At 32.5% G+C, this 11,429-nt stretch overlaps 1 protein-coding gene across 1 annotated transcript in view; it reads right to left on the minus strand.

The window, feature by feature from the left end:
• Positions 1-11,353, minus strand: part of LOC106101796 (NAD kinase 2, mitochondrial) — a 13,455-nt gene extending 2,102 nt beyond the window's left edge. Inside the window, exons 1-8 of the mRNA XM_013281131.1 lie at positions 11,022-11,353; positions 5,651-5,792; positions 4,049-4,213; positions 2,853-2,954; positions 2,334-2,442; positions 958-1,067; positions 673-793; positions 164-331 (exon numbers count right to left, since the gene is read on the minus strand). Of these exons, the coding sequence (XP_013136585.1) occupies positions 164-331; positions 673-793; positions 958-1,067; positions 2,334-2,442; positions 2,853-2,954; positions 4,049-4,213; positions 5,651-5,792; positions 11,022-11,070 (966 nt within the window). The 5' untranslated portion in view covers positions 11,071-11,353. The remainder of the gene's footprint in view (positions 1-163; positions 332-672; positions 794-957; positions 1,068-2,333; positions 2,443-2,852; positions 2,955-4,048; positions 4,214-5,650; positions 5,793-11,021) is intronic.
• Between the last annotated feature and the right edge of the window lie 76 nt (positions 11,354-11,429).

The raw sequence follows: 11,429 nt of genomic DNA on the forward strand, positions 1-11,429 counted from the left end.
TCTATGGGCAGCGGTCGCTTCGCCCTTTTGGCGGATTCAGGTGGCCGCTTGCTTGTTTGCCACCTTATTTTATATTATTGTTTACATTTGTCAAATTATCAAAAACAAATGTCAAAATGACATGATATGATGACAACCTTGCTTCCTTGATGTTGGCAGCAACTAATGGTCTCTTTCCCACATTAGCATAAATATACCTGAAATGCCAGGAGGTGCTGCCGGTGCCGGTGGTGACGCACAGTCCCGAGCTCTTGGTGTGCGTCCACTGGCCGTTGTCGATCTGCAGCCGCAGCAGCGACACGCGCGACGTCACGCTCTCGCCTATGAACACCTGCGGCAGTGCGAAAGAGAACACTATATTTATAGCAACTTCAACTTCAACTTCAACTTCTATACAGATATACTGTGGAAATGCAAAACGTGTCATGAAAGCTTTTATGGACTAAATTATTATTTAATGAAAAGTAATTCGGTTTTTACTTCTTTTTGACAAATTAAAAAAAAATAGGAAATTTATATTGAATTGTTTCAAACATTGTTATTTTATATACATATTCGTTATAAAAGAGACAAGAAAAATAAGATATTTAGATATAAAAAAATAGAAACAGAAATTATAAAAAACGATCGAAGCAGAGCAGTATTTCCATATTTTTAATTCTATATTTTTACCTCATTAAGTGCTAGGAAGGGTAACACTTTAGTAGATAAAGTGGGACTATTAACAGCTGTGACGTCATGATCCCTCGTTTGTGCGTCTTGATTTTCGTGGATGTTCGACATCGGTGGATATCTACAACAAAAAAGGTTCAAATGTATAGATATCTGCTTTGTACAATTACAATAAAATGGTAGATACAACTCTTTGGTTCGTTCTTCGATTAATAATAAATTTATAACAGGATCTGGGTAATATAAACAGTAAATAGTTGTAGAGTAGTCTGTAGTTGTACTGACCTGCAGTACTGCAACGTGTGAAGGTCAACCGGCGTGATTGTGTCCAACACTTTGGCCTCGCAGGTGATAGTTGTGCGTATCCTGGAGCGACGCATCCATCTGAACCTGCCCTAAACACGCACAATTTTCATGTTATTTAAAGAAACAGGAAATAGGGGGTCTATCACGAATATTTACGTGAGTTGCGATAATGTATTCATTGGGACAAATCTAATACAAGTTTTATTATGACGTTACGAAAACTTTCTCACGGATATTCCATAGGTTTATTGATTGAGCCTCTCCATGAACGACGTTATTGTTAAAAGTTACCCCTTAGTTTTTTTTTTATAACATAAGGTGGCAAACGAGCAAGCGGCCACCTGAATCCACCGAAATGGAAAGCGACCGCTGCCCATAAACATCCGCAATTGCAGATGCGTTGCCTACCCTTCATTGACGGAGGAAGAGACGCACATAAAGAGGACATTTCCCCTTCCTATGCGTCTCCTTCACCGGCACCACACTCATCAAACAAAACGCGGAATTGCTTCCACTTCACGCCTTTTTTCTGTATGGTCGTGGTATTGCTGGGGGCGAGTCGGCCCATTCGTGCAAAGATGTTAAAGCGGGCTCTACCACTTTTAAAAGTGCCTTAGTGTAGACTTAGTATGAGAAATCAACACTTATGTGTACTCTGAATGTGTCAAAAGCGTCACGAACTCTTTAATTGTACTGATAACAATACACGTGTAAGATATATCTACACTTGCGTTATAAGTCGTGAGAATTTAAAAACAGTAGCACGTTCAAATTGCTTTAATTTTCCAAGCTTAAAATAACAGACTTTATATATGACACTAACTAATATTATAAATGCGAAAGTTTAGATGGATGGATGGATGGATATTTGTTAGCGTTTGTAGCCTAAACGGCTAAACGGATTGCCATGAAAATTGGCACAGGTTTAGAGCATAGTCTGGAAAAACACATAGACTAATTTTTATCCCTGGAATAGTTACGGTTCCCGTGGGATTCATTAATTTAATTTTTTAATGTTTACTCGATCATTCTGCAACGGTTCAACATATCTTATTGAAATTCGGCACAGATATAAAACAAAGTCTGGAGTACACATGGGATAAGCTTCATCTCCGAGAAATGTCCGGTTCCCAGGATACGTAGCTTTTTGTAATTTGTATAGTTTGTATGTTTTCTAATACCAAGCGTACGAAGTTGCGGGAAACAGCTCGTATGACATAAAATACGAAATAAAATAAAATACAAATTTAAAGTCCGTTAAAAATATCAACAATTAAAAACACTATGCAAATATTTTTAAAAAATTAATTGTAATCAACTTAAACTTGTTTTTTTTAATTAATTGAGATATTTACCTCTTTCAAAGCTTGCAGCGCACCTTTCACGTCGTTCGAGCACCAGGTGGGCAAGCAGAGACGACCCACTGACTTGTGCGGGAAGCTGTTGAAGCCAATCACTGGCTTGCTGAAAATAATGCATAGAATAGAGTTATTCAACAAATGACAATTTTACCAAATTAGTAGTAACTTTTTTGTTCTAAGAAACGATATATCGATCAACGCAACGGTTGACTACACACAATCTTCAAATTTCTTCACAGTATTTGCGAGTGATGTAATCACGAAATTTTCCTACAAGTAGTAACAAGCCTGACATTTTTTTTTAATACATCTTACTTAATATTATAAATGCGAAAGTTTAGATAGATAGATAAATGGATGTTTATCAGAGTTGGTAGCCTAAACGGCTGAATAGATCTCAATTAAATTTGGTAGAGATAGAAGAATCTGGAAGAACACATAGGCTACTCGCTTCTATTTTTAAGTGCACGCGGACGTAGTCGCGGGCGCGGCTAGTTGTGTTATAAAACTTACTTAGCATCTCTAACTCTGGAAGCAGCTAGCAGGAAGGTGCCATCTCCTCCACAAGGCACGACAACATCGCACCAGTTAATTAACTCATCGTTGTATGTCAACCTGTTGATAAAATTGGAATATAAAACTATTGTCTTATAAATGTTAGCAACTATGGTAAACTGTGGTTGTGCTGTGGTCTTCTGTTGTGTGTTGTTGTTGTTATGTGTTGAACGATGTTGTATTACGTGCTCTAATGCATTATGTTGTATTTTGTTGTAACAATTTGACTTTGGTGTGTTGTGTTATTTTACGTTGTGTGGTTTTAAAAGATCAACTAGAGTAATGCAAATCTGGAATTTGATATACTAGAATGTTTGAAAAATGCCTTAAATTTGTATTTCATATACATAAACTATAAGATAATGTGGGGTCTTTGTTATAACATGTTACAAGATAGTAAATTTAAAAATACAAGTTATACATTTTTGTTTACTTTGGACGATCATAAGATTCTAGAAACATGCGGATTTTTTACGCTTATCAGCTATTTTTACATACATTTTTATTCGTACTTGGCAATGTTATACAAACATTATGACATTTAAACTTTAAATATAAATAGAATCGATTAAGGACGAAAACAATTTTAATCAGTTAGATATGATTCAAGGGGGGCTTGAAACGTGTGCAGATAACCTTGGAAAGATAGTTTTATCAAAACAACCGTTTAAGTATTTAATAACGACATTCGGTGTAGAACGTTATCACTGTTCACAGACCACGAAATTATTGTGCGACCTCTGACGGTCAAGTGGGGGCAAGAGAACATCCACGGCAAATCATTTATGAATACAAATTTATTAAAATATATTGCACATTCAACAGCAGCATTGGTTAACGAATATCTGAACAGAGGTTTTTGCGAAAGAAATATACAAAAATCTACACTATGACTGTATATTAGAAACAAAGCTTCTAAAGGATATATACGTCATTTGCCTCCACCAATAGCGTTGCGTTTTACAGCTGGCGAGGGAATTTAAAAACAGATGATTTTAATTTCTGCACTAAATAGAAATACATTCCAAAAAATTATAAATATTATTTTTCTAATAATAAACTATACAAAAAATGTCCAATTTGATGTCATGATCATATTACCTATTGACCACTATTTTAAAATATAACTGAAAAAAAATATAATTTTCAATTACCTGCTGGCCATTTCAACTTGATGTCCCATTTCCCGCAATCGTTTCGCCACATTTTCCTCAAAAGCTTTTTGTTCCTTGTGGTTGGCCAACATCGAGTCAACATCTGATCCCCGCTTCCTGAGTACCTTAACCAATTCATCGTCAGATATGTAATCATGACTGTGTCTGGAACAAATAATACACAGTTTTAGTACAATTAAATTAAAGTTATAAAAGGAGAGTTAGAATAAAAGCGGGTACACCTTTGACTAAATTATTGCAAAACTGTTGTGCGATTGTCGATTGTTTCGCAGATAATTCAACTATTTAGTTGCACAATTAAAATTCGAGTAATATGCGCACCTCCATATTAGCTCGTAGGAATCAAAGCGCGACTAAACAGTTGCAATAGTTTAGTCAAAGGTTGTCTTTAAGAAGTAAGAAGCATTAGACCTCAGTTATTTAGCAATTGGAAATGCAGTAGAACCTCGATAAGGAGCCATAAACAAGAAATAGAAGAGAAATAACATCGATAAGTCAAAGTCCAAGGGAAACACAAAACATTTCAAGCTATAGAGGTTTTAAATTATCAAGGTTTTATGTTATAGAGGTTTTGGGGTCTGATAGGAAGGGAACATATTATTTTTTGAAGTGATAGAGGTTTTTAAGTTGTCATTAATTTGTATTCGGAGAATTCAAGCTATCCTAAGTCTTAGAATCCAGAATATTCACAACAATCTTCCGTCAAAGAGTCCTATACGGGATCGATTGAATGGATTGATCAAAATAACCCTAACGAGCCTCCAGTACCCTACATAAAGGACATTGTCCTACGACGAATTACGTTATTGCAATGAAGTATTCGGTGATAAAAAAAGAGATAAGATATCGCTGGATTAACATTTAATAGCATGAAAGGCACTTTCAAAAGACACGTAATTTTTTATTTAGTGCAATGATAATGTTGCTATTTGTGCGTTTTTAATGCGTAAATAGTAAAGAAGAATACATAGATTTACTAAATAAGAAAATTATAATATAGAATGTTTACAAGATCCATGTACTTAATACGATATTAACAGATCGATTAGTAATTAATCGATGTTTGTTTTTCATACTAATCTGACCTCATAATGTTGTTATGATGGGTATTCCCATATTCAATTTTATTATAATTTCTTTATCAAACAATATCCTACTATGGACGGAAACACACATAAGCAACTTTTTTACAAAAAAATTTTGTTGTCATTTCATAAAAAATAAGGGACATGTAAATAATGAAGAAAACTAAAGGTTTAAATTTTTCGCATAACATAAACAAGGCCCATTATATACTAGTTTCAGCGACGACTCCGTCCGCGTAGAATTGAAATAAAAACAAAAGAAAGTAGCCTATGTGTTCAGCCTCTGCCTCTGTGCTTAGTTTCATCAATATCCGTTCAGCAGTTTAAGTTAAAAACTTTTACAAACGTCCATCGAATTATCTAAACATTGTCACTTATTATATTAGTAAGAAGATATTACCGGTAATCATTCTACTTGACAAAGCGATATCCCCTTTTTACTTATACTTAATACTAAGTTATTACTTTTAAATCTTAAGTTTCAATATTAATATACCTTTCGTACTCGTATCGTGTCACCTTGGACACAATAAGGCATTTGTCCATCTTAAGTTGTGTGTTACCATCTTTGGAGCCATGACGTCGAGTAGACGAACCCGGCAGTAAGCGATCACTTAATTCTTTATTCTGTCGAAGACCTGAAAATAGCAAAAAAAACTTTCATACATAAAGCATAATAAACATGGTGTGTTAAATTTCAAATGTAGAACATTCCAGAGACATTTCCACATTTAAAGAACATTATTGTCAACTTAGTTTTTTCAAAGAGATGCTGATAATGACAATAATACGGAAGTAATAAAAGCGTAATTAACCGATTTCCAAAAGAGGTTTTTCTCAATTCGTGATAGTTTTCTTTTTTATTGTCTGTTTTATGGATAAGCGGACTGGAACAAAACTAAAGCATAACTGCTTAGCCTCGCTTTGATTCCTATAGCTTATATGGACGTGCGCACACTATTCGATTTTTAGATACGCAACTAAACAATTTAATTTTGTGAAAACAATTGACAATCGCATAACAGTTGTGCGATAGTTTAGTCAAAGGTGTGCGCCCACTCTTAGTATGATTTTTGTCCTGAATAACGTTTTTTCATATTGTCACCCTATTGAGGCGGCGCCAGTCGCATATGTGAAGTGTTATCTATTTACTGTCTATGTGTGACGACGGATTCAGTATATGCTTCAGTGCATAAGCCAATAATAAGTACATAAACTACCAGACAGACAAACATGAGATATAATTTGACATAAGTGTGTTATTTTTATATTTGAACCAAATTGTGGTAAAACTTTATTTTCTTTAAGATTTACAAAATAAACTTAATGAAATTTTGTTAAAGGTACATATAATTCATTGTAAAAAGTTATCATTCGTTTTTTAGTTTCAATAAATTAAAGTTTTTATACACTTTTCAAATTGAATTGAAAAAAAAAGTTTTTATACACTTTTCAAATTGAATTGAAAAAAAAACTGTCCCTATATTATTACCCACACGAAACGTACATATTACGTAATTCCAACATAAAAGATGCGCATTTTTCTCGAACTACTGCGTCATAAAATGATAATGAAACATGATATTAGAAATGGGTCAAGCAAGTAAAAACATATTCTAGACTAATCTACGCAGTGATAAATATTCGTGTTTTATCACATTGGCATTTTTATAACACTGGTTTAATTAGATATACTCAAAGTAGATGATAGTGTATTTAGAGGTACAATGGCATTATAAAATAGGACTCCACTAGAACTAATACAGAATGCAGGTAAACTGTTAAATGGTACATAGAAGAAAAGGGATTCTTTCTTTCTTTCTTCTTTCTATCTCCTGCCTATCAAGTTATCTCCCCTTCCCATCCTAACCTTAGTAAAAATGGATGGGACAGAACATTATATTGTACATTGCATCTAGGTGACATTCCTACTAGGGTATCCATAAAAGTTTTAATAAAGGGAATTACTTGATAATCAAATTCAGAAAACCTTCACTGCATCATGCATATTAATTCAATAAATCACGCGACAAACATACATACTAAAACAACATACTAAAACACGTGTAAAATTATATTATCCAATTGCCAGTTCTATTATATATCTGTTATCGAATTATTCTACTAATTATACAACATATTGATAAAGCCATTCATAATTTTAATAATTTTTATTTCAAGGTTACCATTGAATTGATAAAATTATATCATCTAATAAAAAAATTATATTATAAATACTACAGTTTAGATGGATGGATGTTTGTTAGACTTTGTAGCCTTAGCGGCTCAACGATTATCGATGAAATTTGGTATAGACATGGAGGTTAGTCTGGATACACCTAGGCTACTCTCATTTTTTTAATTACACTCGTTTGGAGTCGCGGGCGAAAGCTAGTAATTCATAAATATAGGAAGTGTTGAACCATATGACGTAAACAGCAATTCGATAACAAAACTACGTTCAAGTACATCATTCATAATTAACTTTTATCTAAAGCTCACGCTAACGTGACAACGAATTCGCAAATCATAGATATGTAAAAACGCAATACGTATTTACCGACAAAAAACTGACCCAATGGTATGTGAATAATATTAAACAAGATAGCAGTCACAAGTAGAATTTTTCCACTGATATTTATTACAATCCAAATATAGAATGGTCTGGTAAAAAGTAGTTCTCGGATTATGCACAAGGGCCAGAGTGTATCTGGTAAATAACGCAATACCACACTCGGGTGGAGTGGAATTTTATTGACAAATATTGACGCTCGGTAAATGTCATACTAAAGATACAGCAAGCATGGGCGCTTTTATAACGCGCGTTAAAAAAGCGTTGAAAACATTACAATAAAAATATTCTAGAGAACTATTCTACAGAAAGATAGAGTCCTAATTTATTTTTTGTAGCTTCAATTGCTATAATAAGGTATGTTTTTCTCCAATATTGGGTTTCCAGTTAAATAGAACTTGTTTAAAAAATAACTGTTGCCCCTTTCATATTCTTTGAACAATTAGATAACAATGTTTGTAATTAGTTTCAGCAGTGAAAATCCAGTCTAAAGAAATGGCCAATGAACAGGAAAACAGTCTGACACTATCTTTTTGATTTAATTAAGAGAAACACATCACATTTGCACCAAACATCTCCAATTAATTGTAATTTGATTAGATTATAAAACAAATTTATATAACGCTAATTATTTGTTTGAGGTTAAAGGAACAGATCTATTCAACGGAAACAAGATTTAACTGGTTCACCACGAGTTAGGCAACATTTACAAATGATGCATCTATTATTAAATATTATATATTAAATTGATATCAACATATAATCATACTTGAACATAAACAAGCAATTTCAAATTGTTTACTTTTCTTAACACATTCAATGCTACATGCTTTGTGAATTCACATAAATGATTAAATAATTTTACACAAAAACCTTTAGGCTGCTTACAAAGAAGTGTGTTTTCCTAACATTATTGACAAACAAGCAAACATCCCATACGCATATTCAATATCATAGTCTTGCCTACCTTTCATCATCATCTACCTCCTTATTCTACTCCAGTAGGGTCGGCGCAACGGGTTTCTCTCCTCCACATAACTCTATCATACATCATTCTTAATCATGTCTCCTTTCACACATTCCATCTATCTCTTCCTATTATGATATATTTCTTCTTTATATTAGTATAGATGATTTTTGAAGTACATAAATGCTGCTGGTATCTAAAGTGAAAGGTGCAACTATATTAGAGTTATGACCCAAGTTTATAACAGGTCATTAAAATGTTATTGTGTGATTTTATAAAATTACTAGCTGTTCCCGTGTGACTTCATCCGCATGAAATTATGAAAATTTTATTTTATTGTTTACATTTGTCAAATTATTAATTACAAATGTCAAAATGACATGACATGATGACAACCTTGCTTCCTTGATGCTGGCAGTAACTTATGGTCTCTTTCCCACATTAAGCTTTTTATCCATAATATTTTCCCCCCAAGTTTAATGGCGTTAAAATATATAACCTAAAGTGTGACGCAAGTGTAGGGCTTTTTATTAAATAAAGAATTATTCAAAAACATGCTGTAATTGCTGCCATGTTAGGCAACAAAGAAGTGTGTGTTTACGCTTTATTATAATAGTATAGAAGTATAGATATAGATTATAACTAGTGATTATTCTTTATGTAAAAGTACCAATGCATTTCCACCATTTAAAAACATGACATACATATAAAGAATGTTTATTGAATGTTATTGCTGTAAGTCTGATAAATATAAGTGTTATTGAGAATATTATTCGTTATGAATTGACTTGTTTACATTTATAAATAACTTATATATTTGCTCTGTCTGGAATACCGGTTACCAAGATTGGTAAGTAAGGGAAGATTTTTCGATGAAAAGTTAATTTAAATAATATATATTTTTTTATTAATAACTATGGCAAATATTGTAGTTTTTAAATTATTTTATGTTACATAAAAAGTTCCCTATTTAATGAGGTAAATAAATAATTTGTAGAGTACGAACTTTTGGAGTTTTATTCAATATTGTAATTTTTTCAAGGTGGTCTCAAACTTTTGGCATTTTATAAATGCTGAATGTCATAATTGAATGTTCACAGAGGAAACAACACTAAATGACTAATAGTTACCTAATTCTGTTAGTGTATGTGATGATTGACTAAATTTCAATAGACATCATTTTGACATGACATTATTTTTATATGAATGACAATATATTAGGTTAATGCTGTGAATTTTAAGATGGATGTGCGGGGTAACACAAATAGATAAGATAAAAAAATGGGTACATTATTGAAAGTAGCCCCAGTGGTAGAGAAAGTAAACTGTAAAAGGTTAGCATGGTATGGGCTTGTTATGAGGAGGGATGAATTGCATGTAACAAGGATATTAATTATGAGTATGGAAGTATACACTGGTAGAGGTAGACCTAGAAAGAGGTGGATGGATTGCATGAAAAGTGACATGATCAAGTGAGTGATGACTGAGATGACATATGATAGTTATGTGGAGAACAAAAATCTGTTGTGCCGACCCTACAGGAGTAGGATAAGGAGGCAATTGATGAAGCTAAGAGTTAAGTGAAAGGGAGATAAAGTGAGTGATATAGTGTGAGAGGAAAGAGTTTAAAATTAAGGTGTTGAAATATAAATATGAATGTTTTTCAACTAAGTTAGTAATAACCATTTCAATGTCTTCTATCTATTATCAATACAGGGTAAACAAAACATGTTATTTACAACCATATGTTTCCACTGTCTAAAAGCATTATTATCTTACAAAAACATTGTTATCTTTGTTTTTTCAAAAAACTTTAAGTGAGAGTATTTATATTTACAATGGAAAATCACAGTAATTTCAAGGTGGTTTGTATTCTATCATAAAAATAATAAAGACTAGTTAACAAGGAAGCCCATACATTATTATTAAAATAATAATAGGTTACTATTCCAGTCATTTAACATAAAACTGTTGACATTCAATATACATAAACAAAGTAAATAATGAGGAAATGCACTGAAGGCCGTGAGAATGAAAACATTTACTCATTGATATGAACTTGGTACTATGTGAATGTCACTTCTATTTCATTTAATTATCTTTAGATTTCTAATATGTAATGGTTATTTATACACCCGTAAGTAGTTTAAAATTATATAGATATAGAAAAATACACATAAAAACTTCATTTTTTGACCAAAAACCAAAACAAACTTATTCTTATTTTATCGATCTCTTATTAAAATAGGTTTAATCAAATAGGATTTGGAGATGAAGTTATTACATTTTAAATCTTTAAATATTAAATTGAATGAAATTGATACTCACGACGTAGTCCTTTTGCTATTGACACAGAGAAGTTATTTAATACTGACATTATGCACAATTATTAACTTGATTATGAAAGTCCACAAAAATTCCTTTACTCGCTTATCACTAAAAAAAGACGTATGCTATCGACAACGATTTAAAGCGCACTGAAGCTAACACACTATTTATCAACAACAGCGGGCGTGGCGATTTCGTGCAATCTTATATATTCGATGTGTAATTAAAAATGATAACCTATCTATTATTGATATAAAGTTTACATATGAATATGAAATACTCGATCGCGAACTCAAACTTTCAACAATTTGTGCCAATTTTGGTCAAACTTGTCAACTTGACTGTCACAGATTATTATAAAATAGAAATACCAGACCAATACCAGACAATAAAATATCAATGTAGATT

The sequence above is a fragment of the Papilio polytes genome, unplaced genomic scaffold, assembly GCF_000836215.1.
Source record: "Papilio polytes unplaced genomic scaffold, Ppol_1.0 DF823935.1, whole genome shotgun sequence".
Taxonomy (NCBI): domain Eukaryota; kingdom Metazoa; phylum Arthropoda; class Insecta; order Lepidoptera; family Papilionidae; genus Papilio; species Papilio polytes.